This window comes from Canis lupus, chromosome 26 (genome assembly GCF_003254725.2).
Source record: "Canis lupus dingo isolate Sandy chromosome 26, ASM325472v2, whole genome shotgun sequence".
Taxonomy (NCBI): Eukaryota; Metazoa; Chordata; class Mammalia; order Carnivora; family Canidae; genus Canis; species Canis lupus.
In genome coordinates this window covers 9,971,374-9,990,732 of record NC_064268.1, presented here as the reverse complement: position 1 = coordinate 9,990,732, position 19,359 = coordinate 9,971,374, and the positions used below count along the sequence as shown (strand labels likewise).

The 19,359-nt window shown below is 37.5% G+C and overlaps 1 protein-coding gene across 1 annotated transcript in view; it reads left to right on the top strand.

Moving 5' to 3' along the window:
* NAA25 (N-alpha-acetyltransferase 25, NatB auxiliary subunit) overlaps positions 1-19,359 on the top strand; it is a 78,582-nt gene that overhangs the window by 40,969 nt on the left and 18,254 nt on the right. The window contains exons 12-17 of the mRNA XM_025474003.3: positions 4,149-4,356; positions 5,354-5,443; positions 10,571-10,751; positions 11,574-11,673; positions 16,385-16,536; positions 17,060-17,185. Of these exons, the coding sequence (XP_025329788.1) occupies positions 4,149-4,356; positions 5,354-5,443; positions 10,571-10,751; positions 11,574-11,673; positions 16,385-16,536; positions 17,060-17,185 (857 nt within the window). The remainder of the gene's footprint in view (positions 1-4,148; positions 4,357-5,353; positions 5,444-10,570; positions 10,752-11,573; positions 11,674-16,384; positions 16,537-17,059; positions 17,186-19,359) is intronic.

Below are 19,359 nucleotides of genomic sequence, written 5' to 3'. Positions count from 1 at the left end.
AAGAGATTCCTTCAGTTAGTGTTGGTTGCACTAAGTGCTAAGATTTGGAACAATTGATCATGTCTTACATTGCTTTTCGTCTTGTAAGTTGAAGCATCAAATAATGGGACTGCTAAGTGCTAAGATTTGGAACAATTGATCATGTCTTACATTGCTTTTCGTCTTCTAAGTTGAAGCATCAAATAATGGGACTGCATTAAAAGGACACTTAAATTACTATCAGCTGAGATTCATAAGGGTTTGCTAATGTGAATCTAGTACAAGCACCTCTGATATATTAGTATGTTTGAAAGTCTTAGGTCATCTCATGTGATCTCATGTAGTAATAATCTGAGAGGAACCCTCTAGAAATGCTGGAATACTAACAGTGACAGGTAGTCATTGTTCTGTGAAACAAAAGATTTAAAGCTGTTGCAATGAGTTTTGTAGTCCCACATAAATTTTTCATTGAGGGGGTAATTTTGCTGCCACAACTTTTTAAATGTAGGATGACTTCAGTAGCTAAAAATTCTGCCACTCAGCAGTGTGTTTATCAGAGGATTGCAAACTGTTCAGTAAAGTTCAAGCTGAGAACTGTAGTCGTAATGAATTAGTAACCCAATCATTTAAAACTGGGACTAACTAGCTCCTAAGAGTAGGCCACTGAATCCAGTTATCCTGAAGTGGTTCACGCAGAGTGATGTTTTTGTTTCCTTTATCTTGGGGTTTTAAACTAAACAAATGATTCCAGTTTTTAAAGAAGCTTTTCGCATATCAGTAAAACTGTACAGACTGGAATAAAGAATGAATATATTGTTTCATGACAAAACCTATCTGGAAGATTCTTTAGCATTCCCTGAAGAAAGCATTAATAATAAGAATCACTAATATATAAAATAGCTTACAAGAATGGAACAGTTGGCAGTAGAAGCTGTATAGGCATTTAATCAAAAACATGAAAACCAGTGCTGCAGTTTCTTTGTTGCATATGGTTATCTGATCATAATAATTAAAATTCATATAATTGGAGACAAATTGAAGCAAAATTGTTCTAGATGTGAAACTGCATGAGTGGAGTTTTCTTTTTAATTTTTACTTGTGTCAAAAAATTTTATGGATAAAGTTGAAAAAGCCAAATAGCACTACAAAGTTTCTGTTGACAAATAGTAGCAGCTGTTTGCCACCTCCCCACCCCCTCAACCCCTGTTGTGGCTCTCTACAGGTAGATCACTTTCAACTCCTATGTGTGTCTTCTGTGATTTACCTCCATATTTCTAAATTACAGATTTGTGTAGCTGTTTATTTTTATAGTTAAAATCTTAGTCTGTTGGAGTCCTGTTGTGGAAAGATGATCTTGTTTACAACAACGTCCTACTTCTCTCCTTATGTACTTGCCTCCAGTTCAGTGTTAATTCAGAATTTATATTTTTATGACCAATGGCTGTGCCACTTTGTATATGGAGATTACCTTTCTTGCACAACTTTCTCAGAATTCATACTTTTTATTTGATTAATCCCAATCAATCTGACAGAACCATAAACGTATAAAACTTCTCTGAGTGTAGTCTAAAACATGAGGTGATCATCTGTTCCATTCTCCCCCAAACCTCCTCCATCCCCTGCCCCTCACCCCTCACCTCAGGAATACTTTTTATAGAGCCTGTTTGCCACCTTTTGTGTTGGGGTCTCAAACATTTGGCATGTGGCATTCTGGGATTTGGTTGGGATTAGGGGGAGAGGGTTAGGGTGCCCATCCATCACTGAATAACAGAGTTTCACTTTATCCTCTTTTTTTTTTTAAACCAACATAGAGGTTTTGTCTATTTATTTATTTATTTTTAATTCCAATATAGTTTACATACAGTGTTAAATTAATTTCAGATACACAGTATAATGATTTAGCAGTTCTATACGATATTTAGTGTTCATCACAATAAGTATACTCCTTGATTCCCACTCACATCCCCTCTGGTAACCATCAATTTGTTCTCCATAGGTAAGAATCTGTTTCTTGGTTTGTCTCTCTCTTTTTCCCCCTTTAATTTGTTATGTTTCTTAAATTCCACATATGAATAAAAACATATGATATTTGTTTTTCTCTGACTTATTTCACCTGCCATTATATACTCTCTAGCTCCCTTCATGTTGTTGCAAATGGCAAGATTTCATTCTTTTTTATGGCTGAATAATACTCAAGTGCACGTACCTATGTGTATACACTATATTTTCTTTGTCCATTCATCTATTAATGGATACTTGGACTTCTTCCATAATTTGGCTATTGTAAATAATGCTGCAGTAAACAAAGGGGTGCATATATTCCTTTGAATTGGTGTTTTCATATTTATTGGGTAAATACCCAGTAGTATGATTACTAGATCATATGGTAGATAAGGAGGTGGAGAAGAAGAAACCCTTGTACTCTGTGGTTGGGAATGCAGGCTGGTATAGCCACTGTGGAAGACAGTATGGAGGGTCCTCAAACAATTAAAAATAGCACTTTATCCCCATTTCTAGCTATGCCTGAGTCTGTAGTACCTCTGGTTTGGCTTCTCCTTGGGAATAAAACTGTAGGTTTCTTCTGGGTTTAGGAAGTCAGTCTGTGAACTAGAGGAGGAGTTGAACTTCTTAGATGGAATTTAACTAGCTCTTTTCCTGTTTCAGTCTTACCAAGACTGGAGCTTTCTGGTGTCCTGAATTTTTGCCTTCCAAGGTTTTGTGGTTGGAATAGACTTGCTGCCCCTTGTGCATGTTAGATTTCTCCCCTGTGTGTAGGTTAGTACTTAACACCTGCCATTCTGCCTTTTATCTTTGAAATCTTGTTAATGCTTTTTACCTGTTGTTATCTTTTCACATGTTTTTGATCCTGTGGTTTGATTCTTTGTTGTCATCTTTTTTTTTAAAGATTTTATTTATTTATTTATCACACACACACACACACACACACACACACACACACACACAGGCAGAGGGAGAAGCAGGCTCTATGCAGGGAGCCCGACATGGGACCCGATCCCTCGCTGAACAAGGAGCCTGATGTGGGGCTCAATCTCAGAACACTGAAATCAAGACCTGAGCTGAAGGTAGACTTCCTCCCTGCCCACTCCCCTAAGGTAGATGTTTAACCAAGACTGAGCCACCCAGGCGCCCCAAGCCTATATTTAATATATAATGGGAATGATACATTTTAAAAACTTCTTATGAATTTAAAGAATTAAAAACATTTTAATGCAAGATGTTACCATTGGGAGAAACTGGATGAGAAGGGGACATGGGATCTTTCTGTATTCTTTTTTTTTTTTTCTCAAAGATTTTATTTATTCATGAGACAGAGAGAGAGGGAGAGAGAAAGAGAGAGAGAGGCAGAGACACAGGCAGAGGGAGAAGCAGGCTCTATGCAGAGAGCCCAACGTGGAACCCCATCCCGGGTCTCCAGGATCACACCCTGGGCTGAAGGTGGCACCAAACTGCTGAGCCACCTGGGCTGCCCCTGTATTGTTTCTTACAACTGCATGTGAATCTATAATCATTTCAAAATAAAGCTTTAATTAAAAAGCAATTTAGGGATGCCTGTGTGGCTCAGTGGTTAAAGCATCTGCCTTTGGCTTGGATCGTGATCCTGGAGACCTGGGATTGAGTCCCGCATTGGGCTCCCTGCATGGAGCCTGCTTCTCCCTCTGTCTGTGTCTCTGCCACCGCCCCCCTCTGTGTCTCTCATGAATGAATAAATAAAATCTTAAAAAAAAAATTTTTAAGGCCACTGACATAACTATTCCTCTCTATGTAATATTTTCTTTAAGAATTTACTTATATAGCAGTTACAATTGTAGACTTGTTTTTGGTAATTGGTCTTTTTATAGTCTTCCTGATTAAACTTATCATTGCCATATTATATATTATGTTGATGTGATATAATTTATGAAACGTTTTTACAATTCTTTTAATTTTTTAGTTAGTGTAGTACCTGGTATTGACAGATTACTTGTGGACAACAATGAATTAGCATGCCATTTTCATTGGCCTTTTACCAGCATTATTTGTTGTTAGAAAAGTTTTTTAGTAATTTTGATAGCAAATGTCTTTTTCTAGACCGTTTCAACATTTGTTAATTATGTTCTGCCAAAGATAAGTTCTGTTTTGAGATCTGTGCTTTTTTTTTTACTTTGCAGTTTATTAATCAATTACTTGGAGTTGTTCCTTTGTCGACACCAACAGAGGATAAGCTGGCACTGCCTGCTGACATCAGAGCTCTACAGCAACATTTGTGTGTGGTGCAGCTGACGAGGTTACTTGGCTTGTACCATACTATGGATAAAAATCAGAAACTGAATGTGGTCAGAGAATTGATGTTAAGGTACCAGCATGGACTAGAATTTGGTGAGCAACCTTTTAAAATGTGTAGTAGTTTCCGGATTTGCTAAGTTTTAGTCCTTTTTTTTTTTTTTTTTTTTTTTTTAAATCAGAGTACCTTGTTATAATGAGTTTGGCAAGGAGAATATTTTGTCAGGTGGGAAGACTGTTTGGAATGTAAAGCCTTTTTTAAGTTTGGAATTTTATTTTTTAAGATTTTTAAAATTTATTTATTTATGAGAGAGAGAAAGAGAGAGGCAGGCTGAGACACAGGCAGAGGGAGAAGCAGGCTCCATGCAGGGAGCCCAACGCGGGACTCAATCCTGGGACCCCAGGATCACGCCCTGGGCTGAAGGCAGGCGCTAAACCACTGAGCCATGCAGGGATCCCCAAGTTTGGAATTTTAAATAATTAAAATTTTCCATATTCTTCTTGATTGAGCTAACTCAATCTGAGGCTCATATGAATTACATGGAGTTTATAATTGTTGTGACATTTTCTGCTGATTGGCCTTAGTATTTTTAATATATAGACTGAAATTGAACAAAATGAATGTTGTAAATTATGAGGTAAATGTTTGAGAAGTAGATGATCTTTAAATTGTAGATACATGTGATAAAGTGTAAATTATCTGACAAGATGACATCTCTAATGTATCCTAAATCATTAGACGAAGTAATGAGCCTACTATTTATTACTTTAGTAGTACATGGCCCTTGGCTTCTGTTCTTCTCTTTACCTGAAGCCTCCTTCCAAATCTTACTGCTTTCCCTTTGGTGCCATTGAGGGTATCACCTTTGCTCTGGAACTCTTTCTTCTGTTCCAGCTGAGTGTGGCCTTACCTTCTTTTGAATCCTTTGATTCATGGCTTATATTTTTCTTCTGGTATTTATATGACTCTTATTACTTTTCATTTCCTCTTTTTATCTTCTCCCTCCTGTCACTTTTCTGCTTTAAAAAATTCCTTTGGGGCTGTGATGTTGAACAAATGTTAAAATACAAATATGGGGTTTTTTCCCTACAGGGAAGTCCTGTTTGAAAACCGAATTGCAGTTTTCAGACTATTACTGTCTTCTTGCTGTCCATGTGCTTATTGATATATGGAGAGAAACAGGTAAGGAAGAGTGATTTCAGTTTAACTTTACATTTTGCTTTTACTGATTATAAATCCTGAGAATAATTATATAATCCAAGAATTTGATTTATGCTTTTAGGTTTTCCTCCTTGCCCTTTTCCAGGTTGCTTTTAGAAGAACCCATCTCCAGATAGCCCCGTCTCGGTAATCAGGATGATTTTACATCAGTGCACATCTGTTTTTATTTTTTAGATTTTGTTAATTTGAAGTATAGTTGAGACACGTTACATTAATTTTAAGTGTACAACATAGTGATTTAGACAATTCTGTACATGGTGCTATGTTCACAATAAATGAAGCCATCATCTAGCACCATACAACACTGTTATAGTACTGTTGATTATATTTCCTATGCTATGCCTTTCATCCCTGTGATTTATTCATTGTACCTTCCACTCCTCTTTTTACACCTGCCTCTCGTCTCCTGACAACTTCCCATTCTCTGTATTTGTTAATCTGTGTCTGCTTTTTTTGTTTGTTTTTTATTTTTTAGATTACACATATAAGCGAAATCATATGGTATTTGTCTTTCTCTAACTTATTTCACTTAGCATAATACCCTCTAGGTCCATCCATGTTGTTGCAAATGGCAAAATATATTTTTTTTAATGGCCAAATAATATTCTTTGGGGTATGTGTGTGTGTGTACACGTATAGATACCACATCTTTATCCATTCATCTATTGATGGACACTTGGTTTGCTTCCATATCCTGGCTATTGTAAATAATGCTGCAATAAATATAGAGGTGTGTAATTCTTTCTGAGTTAGTATTTTCATTTTCTTTGATAAATCCTAGTAGTGGAATTGTTGATTTGGAAGATATTTCTATTTTTAATTTTTTGAGGAACCTCCACACTGTTTTTCACAATGGCTGCACCAGTTTACATTCCCACCAACAGGGCATGAGGAATTCTTTCTCTCCACATCCTTGTCAAACTTGTTATTTCTCATTTTCTGTTCTGTTTTTAAACATTTCTAAATAGTGAATAATGACTGAACTACCTATTACAAAGTTACAATAATTAAATACAGAGAACCTGACTCAGAGATAGATGTATAGGCCCATGAAATGGAATAGCTTTTATTATTCACTTGAAAAAATGTTTAGGAGAATGCATTCTTTTTGGAATATAATTTTAATTGACCTGTTTAGGACAAAAAACACAATACATGCTGAAGGAAGCATCATGTATCATTAAGCAAGAAAAGGATGATTCAGCAAATGGTATTGTAATTACCTTTTCTTTAGGTCTTACTCCTGGCATTTTCTTTTATTAGCATTTAGACACTTATTGCATAGTATTCACAAGAATAAATTGCACAAGACACAAAGGGCTAGGGAGACTGTACTGTGCGTGATGGACACAATCCCTGCCCTTGGGATCATTTCATGGAGCACTTGATTTTGATACCATCACCCTCATGCTTAAAATCCTTTAGAGGTGCCCTGTTTTTCTGAGGATAAAGGTTAACCTTTTTAGGATAGTGTTTACAATGCTTTTTATAATCTAGCCTCTGCCTTTATCTCCAGATTCTTAGGTACTTAAATCCTAAATCTCCTGGGGTTTTTTGTTTGCTAGTATTAGTAAACATGGTGGTACCTCTCTTTGAAATAACTTCCTTCCTTCCTTCATCTAACTTTTACTCAAATGGTGCCTCTGACATGCCTGTCTTGATTTCATCCCCTCCCCCCATTGCAGATTTTATGCCCCTTTGTGAGTACCCCTATGCTAGTACTTGTTACACTATATTGTCCTGGAGATGGAGGTGAAACCCTATTATCAGAGTCTTTGTCATCTGAGGCCCAGAATTGTGAGTTTGCACAGGGCTATAAAAAAACCATCATTAATGAACTGACCTTTTAGTAATTTGGTCCCTACTCAGATATTCTTCCTCATTTATCCTAGCATCCATTCTTGCTCATAAGTGACTGTATGGCTTTGCTGATCTCTTGGTTTTTTTTGAACAATGTGTCTGCCCATATAGTATTAGCTAACATTTGTTGATCATCAGGTACTTTGAAAGTGCTTTACATGAATTAACTAATTTAAACCTCATAATAATAGAGTTAGGATTATTGCAGTTTTTTTATAGATGAAGGAAAGATAGGGCAGAGAGAAAGAAGCTAATTTTCCATAATCATACAGTGCAAATACATTGGAAAATTGCCAGTATTATAAAGATGCAAGATTTCTTGCAGCCAATGAAATTGAAGTGCTTCAATCAGAGGCATAATCATTGTCCAAGGTGGATCTAACAGATACTAGAAATCTATAGAAATTTGTTAAGGATGTTGGAAAAGCCTGATTTTAATGTGAAAGATTAAGAAGAGCATTTTAAGAAGTTGATGATGCTCTCAGACATTTTGCATAAAGCCATTTGTTTATGATTCTGCAAAAGTAAGATGAAGAGTTAAGGATGTCATTTTTACCTCTAGTTTTATTGAAATGTGGTCAGCATATTACATTGTATTAGCTTAAGATGTATAACATAATGATTTGATGTATGTATATCATGAAATGATTGTCATCATAAGTTTAGTTAATATCTATCACCCCATAGCTAGGTTTTTTCCTTGTGATGAAAAACGTTAAGATCTATTTTCTTAGCAGCTTTTGAGTAATGGTATAGTATCATAAACTGTAGTCCATACTATATATTAATATATTCCCAGAACTTACTTCATTTTGTTATATTACAACATTTAGTTAGAAAATTTTTTCCCAAAAGCCTAATCGATCCTTCATGCCTTTTTTTTTTTTTTGCTTGATACTTTTTTGATTTGAAGAATTTGTATACAGTTGTATAGTTACAGCCTAAATTTTGCAAAATAAAATAATAAATGTCTATAAGAGTTGGTTTAATGGTTGAGAAGTGTGAATTATACCGTTTTTTTCTTTGAAATTTTGTTTCCATTTTAAGGAGATCTCTTTAATTTTATTTATTTTTATTCATTTACTCATGAGTGACACAGAGAGACAGAGCCACAAGCAGAGAGGGAGAAGCAGGTTTCTTGTGGGGAGCCTGATGCAGGACTCAATCTCAGGATCACACCCTGAACCAAAGGCAGATGCTCAACAACTGAGCCACCCAGGCATCTTTTTTAAAAAGATCTTTTTAAAAAAAGATCTCCTTCGTGGAGATCTTTTATTTTATTTTTTTAAATTAATTAATTAATTTATTTATTTATGATAGTCACAGAGAGAGAGAGAGAGAGAGAGAGGCAGAGACATAGGCAGAGGGAGAAGCAGGCTCCATGCACCGGGAGCCCGACGTGGGATTCGATCCCAGGTCTCCAGGATCACGCCCTGGGTCAAAGGCAGGCGCCAAACTGCTGCGCCACCCAGGGATCTCTGTGGAGATCTTTTTTAAAAAAAACTAGTTATCTTTGAATAGCAGGACTTCTTTTTTTTAAAAGATTTTTATTTATTTGTGAGAGAGAGATAGCGAGCATGAGTGGGGAGAGGGTCAGAGGGAGATGCAGACTCCCCACTGAGCTGGGAGCCTGATGCAGGGCTCGATTGCAGGACTCTGAGATCATGACCTGAGCTGAAGGCAGATGCTGAACATACTGAGCCACCCAGGCACCCTATTCTTCTTTTTTTGTTTAAGATTTATTTATTTACTTTATAGAGAGAGAGCAAATGTGCACACAAGTTAGGGGGAGAGAACCCTCAAGCAGATGCCTCACTGAGTGTAGAACGTGTTGGGGAGCTTGATCTTGTGACCCTGAGATTACCACTCGAGCTGAAACTGAGTGAGTTACCTAACTGACTGAGCCACGCAGGCACTCCAAGGGACTTCTTTTTTTTTTCTTTTTTTTTTTAAGATTTTATTTTTTTATTCATGAGAGACAGAGAGACAGAGACAGAGACACAGGCAGAGGGAGAAGCAGGCTCCATGCAGGGAGCCCAATGTGGGACTCGATCCTGGGATTCCAGGATCATGCCCTGAGCTGAGGGCAGCACTAAACCGCTGAGCCACTAGGGCTGCACGGAACTAGGACTTCTTAAAATTATTTATTCTGTGTAATTTCCAGATGTTTCCTCCATTCACTTCTGAGCTTCTTGTGGCTAGGAACCACCTGTGACTCTTATCCTCTGGTCTTATATCTAGTGTTGCTCCAGAGTTTAAGTCAGTAAGTGTTGAACTCAATAAAATTAGATTGTGAAGACTAGCAACATTGGAAAACACTTCAAAGAAAGAGCAGAACACAAAATAAGTGTTAAAGTTTTTTCTGACTGTAAAAATAGCTTATAAAAGCTTTGGAAGTTTATTTTAATCTTTTCCAGCTTCTATAGGCATTCTAACATTTTGGCATATTTCCTTCTCTATCTGTGCATGTCGTATGTGCTGAAGATTACCTTTTCACACTAAATTCTCTGTGTTTTACTGAACTATTACTGAATAAGTATTTTCCCTTATCACTAAAACTCAGTAATGTCAAATGGCTGCCTAATGTGGGTTTTACTATAATTTACTTAATTATTTTCCCATTATTAGTACAGTGAATATTTTTATATGTAAATCATTATTTCCATTTCATATTATTTTCTTAGGTTCATAAAAGAGAAGTTACTTAGTCTTTAAGGTTATTGATGCATGTAACCTTTTGAATTTTGGTAGGCCAAAAAAAGTGTGTCAGATTAATTTATCTGATTATTAATGAACATCTTTTTTCAAATACCATTTGACATCTAAATAGTAGAATTACATATGGAAGAAAAATGTTGTCCAGAGAGTGTATCTAGCTGGGGTTTGGTAGAAAAAATCCTGTACTGGGAAGGTTGGTGGACTCAAATTCTCCTTCAAAGTCCATCTCTTCTCAGAATCTAGGTTCTCTGAGATTCCATAACCTCATAAGACCTTACAGCTTAAAGTTTGCATCACTCTTGCAGATGCATGTTTAAGAACTGAGGTAACTATTGAGAAACTTTCTGGGAAATTCCCTAGTTTGTTTATAGGTGTGTATCTAAAATCTGTTCTTTGACACCTAAACTCGTTCTTCAGATAGTTAGGGGAGTAAGTTTTTATCTTTTGTTTGTGAGAAACCTCCATTTACTGCCAAGTACTATGGATAATGCTATTACATTTTGTTTCTAGGTGACGAGACTGCTGTATGGCAGGCCTTGACTTTGCTGGAAGAGGGATTAACCCACAGCCCTTCCAATGCTCAATTCAAGTTGCTGCTTGTTCGAATCTACTGTGTACTGGGGGCATTTGAACCAGTGGTGGATCTGTACTCCAGCCTTGATGCTAAGCATATCCAGCATGATACCATTGGGTTGGTAGTATATACTCTGAATACTGAGCAGCCAGCTATCCCAGGGGATCCTTATACATGGAGCTCAGACTTTGCAGTTTTAGCAGTAGTATTGTTTCTGTTCTTAAGCTTTTTATTTATTTTTATTTTTTTAGAGATTTTATTTATTTATTCATGAGAGACAGAGACACAGGCAGAGGGAGAAGCAGGCTCCATGCAGGGAGCCTGATGTGGGACTCGATCCCGGGACTCCAGGATCAAGCCCTAGGCCGAAGGCTCAAAACCGCTAAGCCACCCAGGGATTGCCTTATTAAGCTTTTTAGACTAAGTAATCCTCCATGATGACCCATTGCAAAGCTGAAAGATTTTTATATCTTCTTTATTAAATGGTAATTTTTACATTTGCACAACTTAGGAAAGGTAAGAAAGTTATCCCCAGGGATGGCAAACAGCTTTATACTTTGAAAACTTTCTTAGCACACATTGTCTTGAAGTTTTTATTTGCAGTTGAGATTGACACAGGTACTTTGTTTGACCTTAGAGGTCCTTTGAATTTGTTTTTTGACTATTCTTTATTATAAATCAAGGGTATTGTCTTTATTTCTTTCTGTTCCATTAATCATCTGAGTATAAGAAAGCATGACATAGAGTTTTAGGTCTCCCACAAAACTGAATTAACTTCATTCTTTAAAAAAATTTGATTTTGTGAATGAGATCACTTATGTGGCAAGATGTTTTAACTTTCCTGTGTGCTTGTTTCTCTGTTATAATAATTTGAAGTGTAGTATTTGATACTGGAGGTGGGTAAGTATAACATTTTTTTTTTCTTTCCTTCTGACCTAGCTATCTTTTGACTCGATACGCCGAATCCTTAGGTCAGTATGCTGCTGCATCCCAATCCTGTAACTTCGCACTCAGGTTTTTCCACTCCAACCAGAAAGATGTAAGTGAAAAATATTTTTTAAAAATAATGTTCTTACCTGCTTAATGCACACATTTCAGAGAACATATTCCCTCGTATGCCAAGTGCACATGTTGAGGTGCACCATGCATACTTACAGGTGCCTGTAGGCCATAGCTTACTGGCCATATCTGTTAGGTTAAGAGTTATTTGTGGTTGCTAGGATGGATGTGTTTAATAGAATCCATGTAAAGCTATAGTTAAAACAGTATTAACAGAATAGGAAGTGGTATTCCTCTTAGATCCATCTTTTAATTTCTAAGAGACTTTTTCTAAGGGTCTAAGAGGTAACCCATCATATGTGTTTATTTTATTTTTTTTTAATTTTAATTTATTTATGATAGTCACACACAGAGAGAGAGAGGCAGAGACATAGGCAGAGGGAGAAGCAGGCTTCATGCACTGGGAGCCCGACATGGGATTTGATCCTTGGTCTCCAGGATCGCGCCCTGGGCCAAAGGCAGGCGCCAAACCGCTGCGCCACCCAGGGATCCCCATCATATGTGTTTAGAGCCTGGGATGCCATAGAAGATTCTGCAAAAGCAGCAGCTCTCTGTTACCTTTATTTAATTATGAAGTTTATAACTGCTGTGCTCTTCACTAACAATCAGTACACTCGTATTTTCTTAGAATCATAAAATTGACCAATTGAAGGACATATCCAGAAACTTGGGTCAATAGTATGTTTTTTAAAATAGCAATAAATAAGGTAGAGCTATGTGCCATAATGAAAGGATGGGATTTGCACCATATTTTTCACTGCAAGCAGACTTGATCATCTCCACTTGTCAGTTAAGCAGAAATTTTATGTAGTCTCTAGTCAGTCAGCCAGCTGTGCAAAACCACCCAGAACAGAGGTGAAAAGAAGGCAAGTCTCTAGGATGGTCATTGCCTACTTTGTTCTCATGTGCTTCTAAAACTCATTGCCTGAATTCTGCCATACCAGATATCTGCCCATAGCTTTCATGGTCTAACAGCAACTAAGGACCTTGGCAGGGAAGCTGGTTTTGGGGGTGGTTCTTTTGTAACTGTAACAGTGGTGGCTAATCTCTCTCTTATTGAATTCTTTAGTCTTGTATTAAATAGAAGGCAGAACAGAAGCATTTCTGAACAGTGGAATATAGGTTTATTGTTCTCAGCTTGCAGTAATTCTGTCCCCACAAGCCTTAGGGCAAGGTCTAGAGGGTTAGTATAGCAAGGGATGGTGAGCTGTGCGTAAGTTAGTTATTAAACCCTATTCTCCTCCCCTTGTGGCATCCTTCCTCCACAGTGATTGGGATCTCTGTTCAGACCTCATTTTGTGCCATAGCTCCTGATCAGTGAAGGAGGGAAGTTGGCATCAGCATTTGAAGGTGCTGGCCTGACTTAAGAGATCCTTAGGACCTTGGGTTTCTAAGAGAGCCTAGCACAAGTAGGCAGTTGAGTTATAAATCTCTGTGTTTTCACTGTGTGTTCACGTATCTGTGCTTGCCCTTCTTAGTTCTGAAGTTTTACTAAGTCAAGAAAAAAAATCAAAAGTGTTTCTCAAATCTCCTTATTCTGGCTGTCATTTCTGTATCTCTAAGAAAGAGGTTAAAGAAACATTTGATTTACTGATAACTCCTTTTCAAAGTTTTGTTTCTCAAATGGCTCTTAGGTGGAAATTGGGGGCAAATAAGGGATTAATCCAAGTCTGGTGCCTGGCCTTACTCCAGTTTTTAATCATCCAGCATTCTAGAAGCACCATATTCATGATTTGGTCAGTAAGGCACATTTCATATACTGTTGAAAATTAAGCTTTTATTTTTTTTTCCACAAATTTTGTGGAGTTGTTTTAAAAATGAAACACACCCACCCCAAAACAAAACAACTCAAGTTATTGTTATAGAGAAAGGAGATCCTCAGGAAAGATTTGAGAGTATGTTGTTCTCAGTGGCTTTTTAATCTTTGAGGTTTTGCGGATGGTGTGTGGCAGGAGTGACTAATTGATCTGAATGTATGTGATGCTGAACCTGAGCATTTTATTGATCTGGGAATAGGACTGTCTGCTTGAAATTTATTTTTATTACTACTAAGAAGAAAGAGCTTATTTAATCCTACTAAAGTAGATAATCTTTGAGGGGTCGTAGAGGCAAAAGCAAAACCAACACAATAAGGAAAATGCACCTTAACCTTTAATGCCTAGCCTGAGTCCCAGAATAGGGAACTGGAGACTGTGGTGTGGACTGTTTCCTATAGGAATTTGAGAATAAGAACACGATTTTAGTGTTGCCTTGTGTGTCTTAAACCATCTAATAGTATTAGATAATTCTCTGGAAAGCTAAAGCTCTATGTTCTATATCTGTTATTCTTGGAGTTTTTGAGATTCCCCAGATGGTTTTTTCTTGAGTGACTGATGAATTTCAATTCCCAACCTGCTCTTTGAAAGAACACTTTACTCCTTAACTGGAAAATCCAGTGTTCTGCTTTGTAAGGCTTTGTGCTATGGGATTGAAAGTTATATTTGGAAGATCTACACAGGGATTTGCTTTCTGGAAAGATCATCATTTGTTGCTGTCATCTTACTCTGAAATAGATTTTTGCAATATGAGACTGAGCCAGATTTTCTTATCTCCAAAAGTTACCTTTGTGTTTGTACTTTAAAAATAGTTTTCCATTTAAAAGTCTGTCTGTTTTAGGTATTGTGAAGACTATCACTCAGGGTTTGATGTCTATCTATTTTGCTAATTTTTACAGTGACCAGGGTTCATTTCAGGAATCCATATGGGATATAACTAGCCTCATTGGTGCATATATGAGTAGAAATAGGTACGGACAACATTCTCTGATGTTCAAAAGTTTTTAAAGGGCCTATGGCTTCCAATTTTGCCTGCAGTTCCAATAGGGGTTGTCTCTTCAAACCGTAGACCTCTCTTGTGCTCGGTCTTAATACAAGATGCCCAGGCCCTTTTTCTAGCTCTGCAGTGGTACTTTGCTGCAGCATTAAAGGAGGACTATCTTAAAAACAGAAGCCAGAGAGCTACAGTTACCGTCTCAGTTTGTTAAAGGACTACATTCTCTTTCTATTGCCCCTTGTTTTTCTTTTTTTTTTTTTTTAAGCCATTGCCTTTTTTTCAAAAGTGGTGTTCCATGGACCACTCAGAAATTAAAACTGCCTCTGTACTTTGTAAAGCTGTATTCTTTCCTTTAATCAGCATTATTTTGGAACTGTCATTAATAAATTTGACTGGAATCCCCAGAAGTACTATTTTAATCCTGATTAATTGCTGGAGCATTATGTTCCTAAGCAGCTGATTTTTTTTTCAAGCTGTAAGTTTCTGTTGCAAGGGCTGATATTAAGCTTTTTCTAAGTCAAGAGGCCATTGGATAGGCAGGTGTGTTTAGAGTATCCTGGCCTCTTCTTGATGGGGCATATCACTGTCCTTTAATCAGACTAGAAGGTGCACTTGAGCTTTTTTGGATAGTCCTTCTTTAAACCTGCAGGATCACAAGTAATCTTTTTAATTTTCTTGTGTCCGTCCGTCTTTAATTTCTCCAGATACTGCAGGCAAACAGCTCGCCGAGGTGTCCCATGGGGTTTAAAAGCCGCATCGAATGCAGTTGAATTAGCGCCCGTGGCGCAATCCCGCGGCCTGAAATGAACCCTGCGAGGCTGTGTATCAGAGGGTATGTTGTTGACTATTGGCCTATTTTCCTACTGGGCAAATTATTCAGTCATAATGGAGATGGGGGCAGTGCTGACTGAGGCTATGTAAAAAGACTGGCTTTCCTAGAAAGGATCTTTGGGGCAAACATCCACTTTGAGCTTAACATTTTCCTTGGCCCAAAAGGATACCCTCCTGACTTCTGATCCTGATGGCATAGGCCCACACCCATGAAATGTTCTTCCCTGAGATTTTCTTCTATTGTGCCAGAATTTCTGTTGAGAATTCTTTTTCTTGCCTCTGTTCACAACATTTCATCTGTACATATGTATTAATCTAAAATTAAAGCGCATGTGATGAGTGTTCCCTTCACTTGTTCATGGAATTTTCTGGCATAGGTCTTACGTAGTTTGGATGGACAAGAAACCTGGTTCTTGCAGTCTTTCTGTCCTCAGGATGGATTCTGATGAATTCTTAAGGGTCTTTTGTTTGTTGCCTTCTATCCCGATGTAATGCATATATGCCCTATGTTTGTGATACATAGTACTCAGAAATAAACAAAACCAAGGAGCAGCCTATCTTTTCTCTGAAGGAGGGTGACTTTTATTTGGGTTGGTGGTGGGGTGGTTATATTATTCTGGTGTTTTTGGAACGTTTGTATAAAACAGTTTATCTTAGATGCAGAAAAACATGGAGTAATATCCCTTCCACAATGGCACTAACCAAATTTTTGACTGATGTGGTATAACAAAACCTCCAGTCCTACTGAATTGAAAGACATAACTGCTAAGAGAAAGTCTCTGTGGTGGCAGGAGCAGCTGGGTGGTAGTAATACTAATAGTAGTAGTAGTACTAGTCCTAGTAGTAGTATTGGTAAAGAACACATAATTCTGGTATAACAAAGAAGAAAAATAATGTTTTTAAAGGCTGATAATACTACTTGATGACCTTTAAAGGTTAGAATTCACATCTTAATTTTAGTTTTGAGTATTTTGTTTTGCCTGGCAAAGTTTGCCTTCATTGCCTGATCTGTGAAATATTTATACGGAGGTGATGTCTTTCCTTCCCAGACCTCAGAATATATTATTCAAGCTTACAAATATGGTGCATTTGAGAAGATCCCAGAATTTATCGCTTTTAGGAACAGGTTGAATAATTCTCTTCATTTTGCGCAAGTCCGTACTGAACGGATGTTGTTAGACCTTCTACTTGAAGCAAATATGTAAGTATTGCACAAGACCTATAAAGAACTAAGGGATTAGATCAGATCCTGAGAGCCATTAATGGGCTCATGGGTGATATTAGCAGGCCTAAGCTAAGGAAAAATGGCTGGGGGGAGAAGTTGGTGGGAACAGAGAAGAAAGGGGAAGTAACCCAGGGCATATTGTGGGGAATGATTGGGTGCTGCAAGCACCATGAGTTCTGTACACAAGCTGCCACCCAGACCGTGGTTATCACCCCAAGGTCTGTGGTGTTTAAAGGGTTTCCCTTCCCCTATAAACATGGGATTTCAGGAATTAATGTTGATCCACTTTATTTTAGTTGGGCTTTCAGGCACTTTCTCTTGCTCTGTAGCAGGCTAATATGATACAGGCTTGGTTCTGTGTCATCTTTTGTGCACCTTTACTTCATAATAGTTAATCCTTCTTCCTCTTTTCTTTCTAGTTAAACAAAGTTGTCGCTAATATGTTTTCATGGCTGTTTTACTATTGAAATAACACATAAGCAAATTTTCTATATCATAGATCAACCAGTTTAGCAGAAAGTATAAAGTCAATGAATCTTCGGCCAGAAGAAGATGACATTCCATGGGAAGCCTTGCGAGACAACAGAGACTTAAATGTTTTCTTCAGCTGGGATCCAAAAGACAGGTTACTGGAATTAAACCCTAAACATTTATTTTTGAAGAATTAGGATGCATCTAAGAGTTACCCCACCAAGAAATCTCTTTTTTGCACAAATACAGTAACATGGTTGTTGTAGGGATAAGAAGGTATAGGTAAGCCAAAGGAAGAAAATGAATCTCACTCATATGTTGGATTGCTTGCTAATCTAAAAATTAGATTTCCCCTCATAGCATACATGAAAAGAGATTCTAGTTGGATTAAAGGTTACATGCTAAAACTCTTTAGAAATTCTACAAGAAAATTAAAATTTATTTATTTAGCAAGAGAGAACATGGTTAGGGGTATGGTAGGAGGGGGTAGTAGGAGAGGAAGAGCGTGAAATCTAAGTAGGCTCCACACTCAGCACAAAGCCCTGTTTGGGGCTTGATTTTACAACCTTGAGATCACAACCTGAACTGAAATCAAGAGTCCCACGCTTAACTGACTGTGCCATCCAGACACCCCTAAAAAATATTTTAAAATGGTTAGGGCAAACCTTTCTTAGCATTACGTCAAACCTGTAAACAGAGGATTTGGTCTCTGTAAATATTAGCCTTTTATATAGAAGTAAATTTGTTAACAAGTTCTAAAGGTAAATTAGTAATTTTCTTCATATATATTAATATCTTTCACGTACAGGGAGAACTCTTAATTCAATAATAAGATAACGAAAAACCAAGTTGGACTTAAGAAATTCAAAGAAATGTACCTTATAGTGATTTTTTTTTAAAAACCATTATACAAAGATAAAAAAGATTTACTTGTGGTCAGTGAGATTGTGGGGGAAAAGGTTGTTGTGCATTGACATGGAGATATAACTTTATATAATCTTCCTGTGGGGAATTTTAGTAATCTGTATTAAGATTGAAAATCCCTTATCCCAGTTAATTCAGTAGATTCACTTTTAGGAAAGTATAATCAAAGGAAGTAAGTGCATAGGCATGCAGACCTGTGTATATGAGGTAATTCTGAATATACAGTTGACCCTTGAACATGTAGGATTGGGTTGCTAACCCCCTTGCACAGTTAAAAATCCATGTGTAACTTTTAACTCCCCAGAGACTTAACTGGGGAGTTAAATCATTCTGTTGACTGGAAGTGTTGCCTACAACATGATCAGTTGGTCAGCACATATTTTATATACCAGTATATTATATCCTATACAGGATAAATGTACACTTACTTTAAAGTAAGCTAGAGAAAGAAAATATTATTAAGAAAATTATAAGGAAGAGAGATTCCTGGGTGGCTCAGCTGTTGAGCATCTGCCTTTGGCTCAGGGTGTGATCCTGAAGTTCCGGGATCAAGTCCCACATCAGGCTCCCTGCATGGATCCTGCTTCTCCCTCTGCCTGTGTCTCTGCCTCTCTCTGTGTGTCTCTCATGAATAAATAAATAAAATATCTAAAAATAATTATAAGGAAGAGAAAGTACATTTATAGTACTATACTGTATTTATTTTTTTAAAAATCTGCATAAGTGGACCCATGCAGTTCACATCAGTGTGTTCAAAGATCAGCTGCATTGTGATTTGAGGATTGCCAAGACTATATTCAGTGATTTTCTAGGATTTAAAACTTAGCCTATAGTTGTCTTCACAGCTAAAGTTTATTATAACAAAAGGACGGGGCAGCCTGGGTGGCTCAGCGGTTTTGCACCGCCTTCAGCCCAGGGCGTGATCCTGGAGACCCAGGATCGAGTCCCATATCGGGCTCTCTGCATAGAGCCTGCTTCTCCCTCTGCCTGTGTCTCTGCCTCTCATGAATAAATAAATAAAAATCTAAAAAACAAAACAGAAGGACAAATGACAGGATCAGCAAGGGGGAAAAAAAAAAAGACAATATGGAAAACTCCATGCACAGACTTCCAGTACTCTTTACCTTCTGTGCTCCTCTGTTTAGCGGCAAAAAATGCAGTGATGCATGTGTAGCGTTTCTACCTGGAGAAGCCATTCGAGATTTGGTGCCCAAGGTTTTTACCAGCTGGTTACGTAGGCATCCCTTGTCCATCATGTGCCAATGTTCCAAACTCCCAGAAAGAAAGCAGGTGCTCACCATAGACCATATGGTTTGTACAAACAGTCTAGGTACAGTGAGCTACTCTTCATCATTTAGGGAATGTTTCAAGTCCCAAGTTCGTAGACATCAGCTAAAGCTCAAC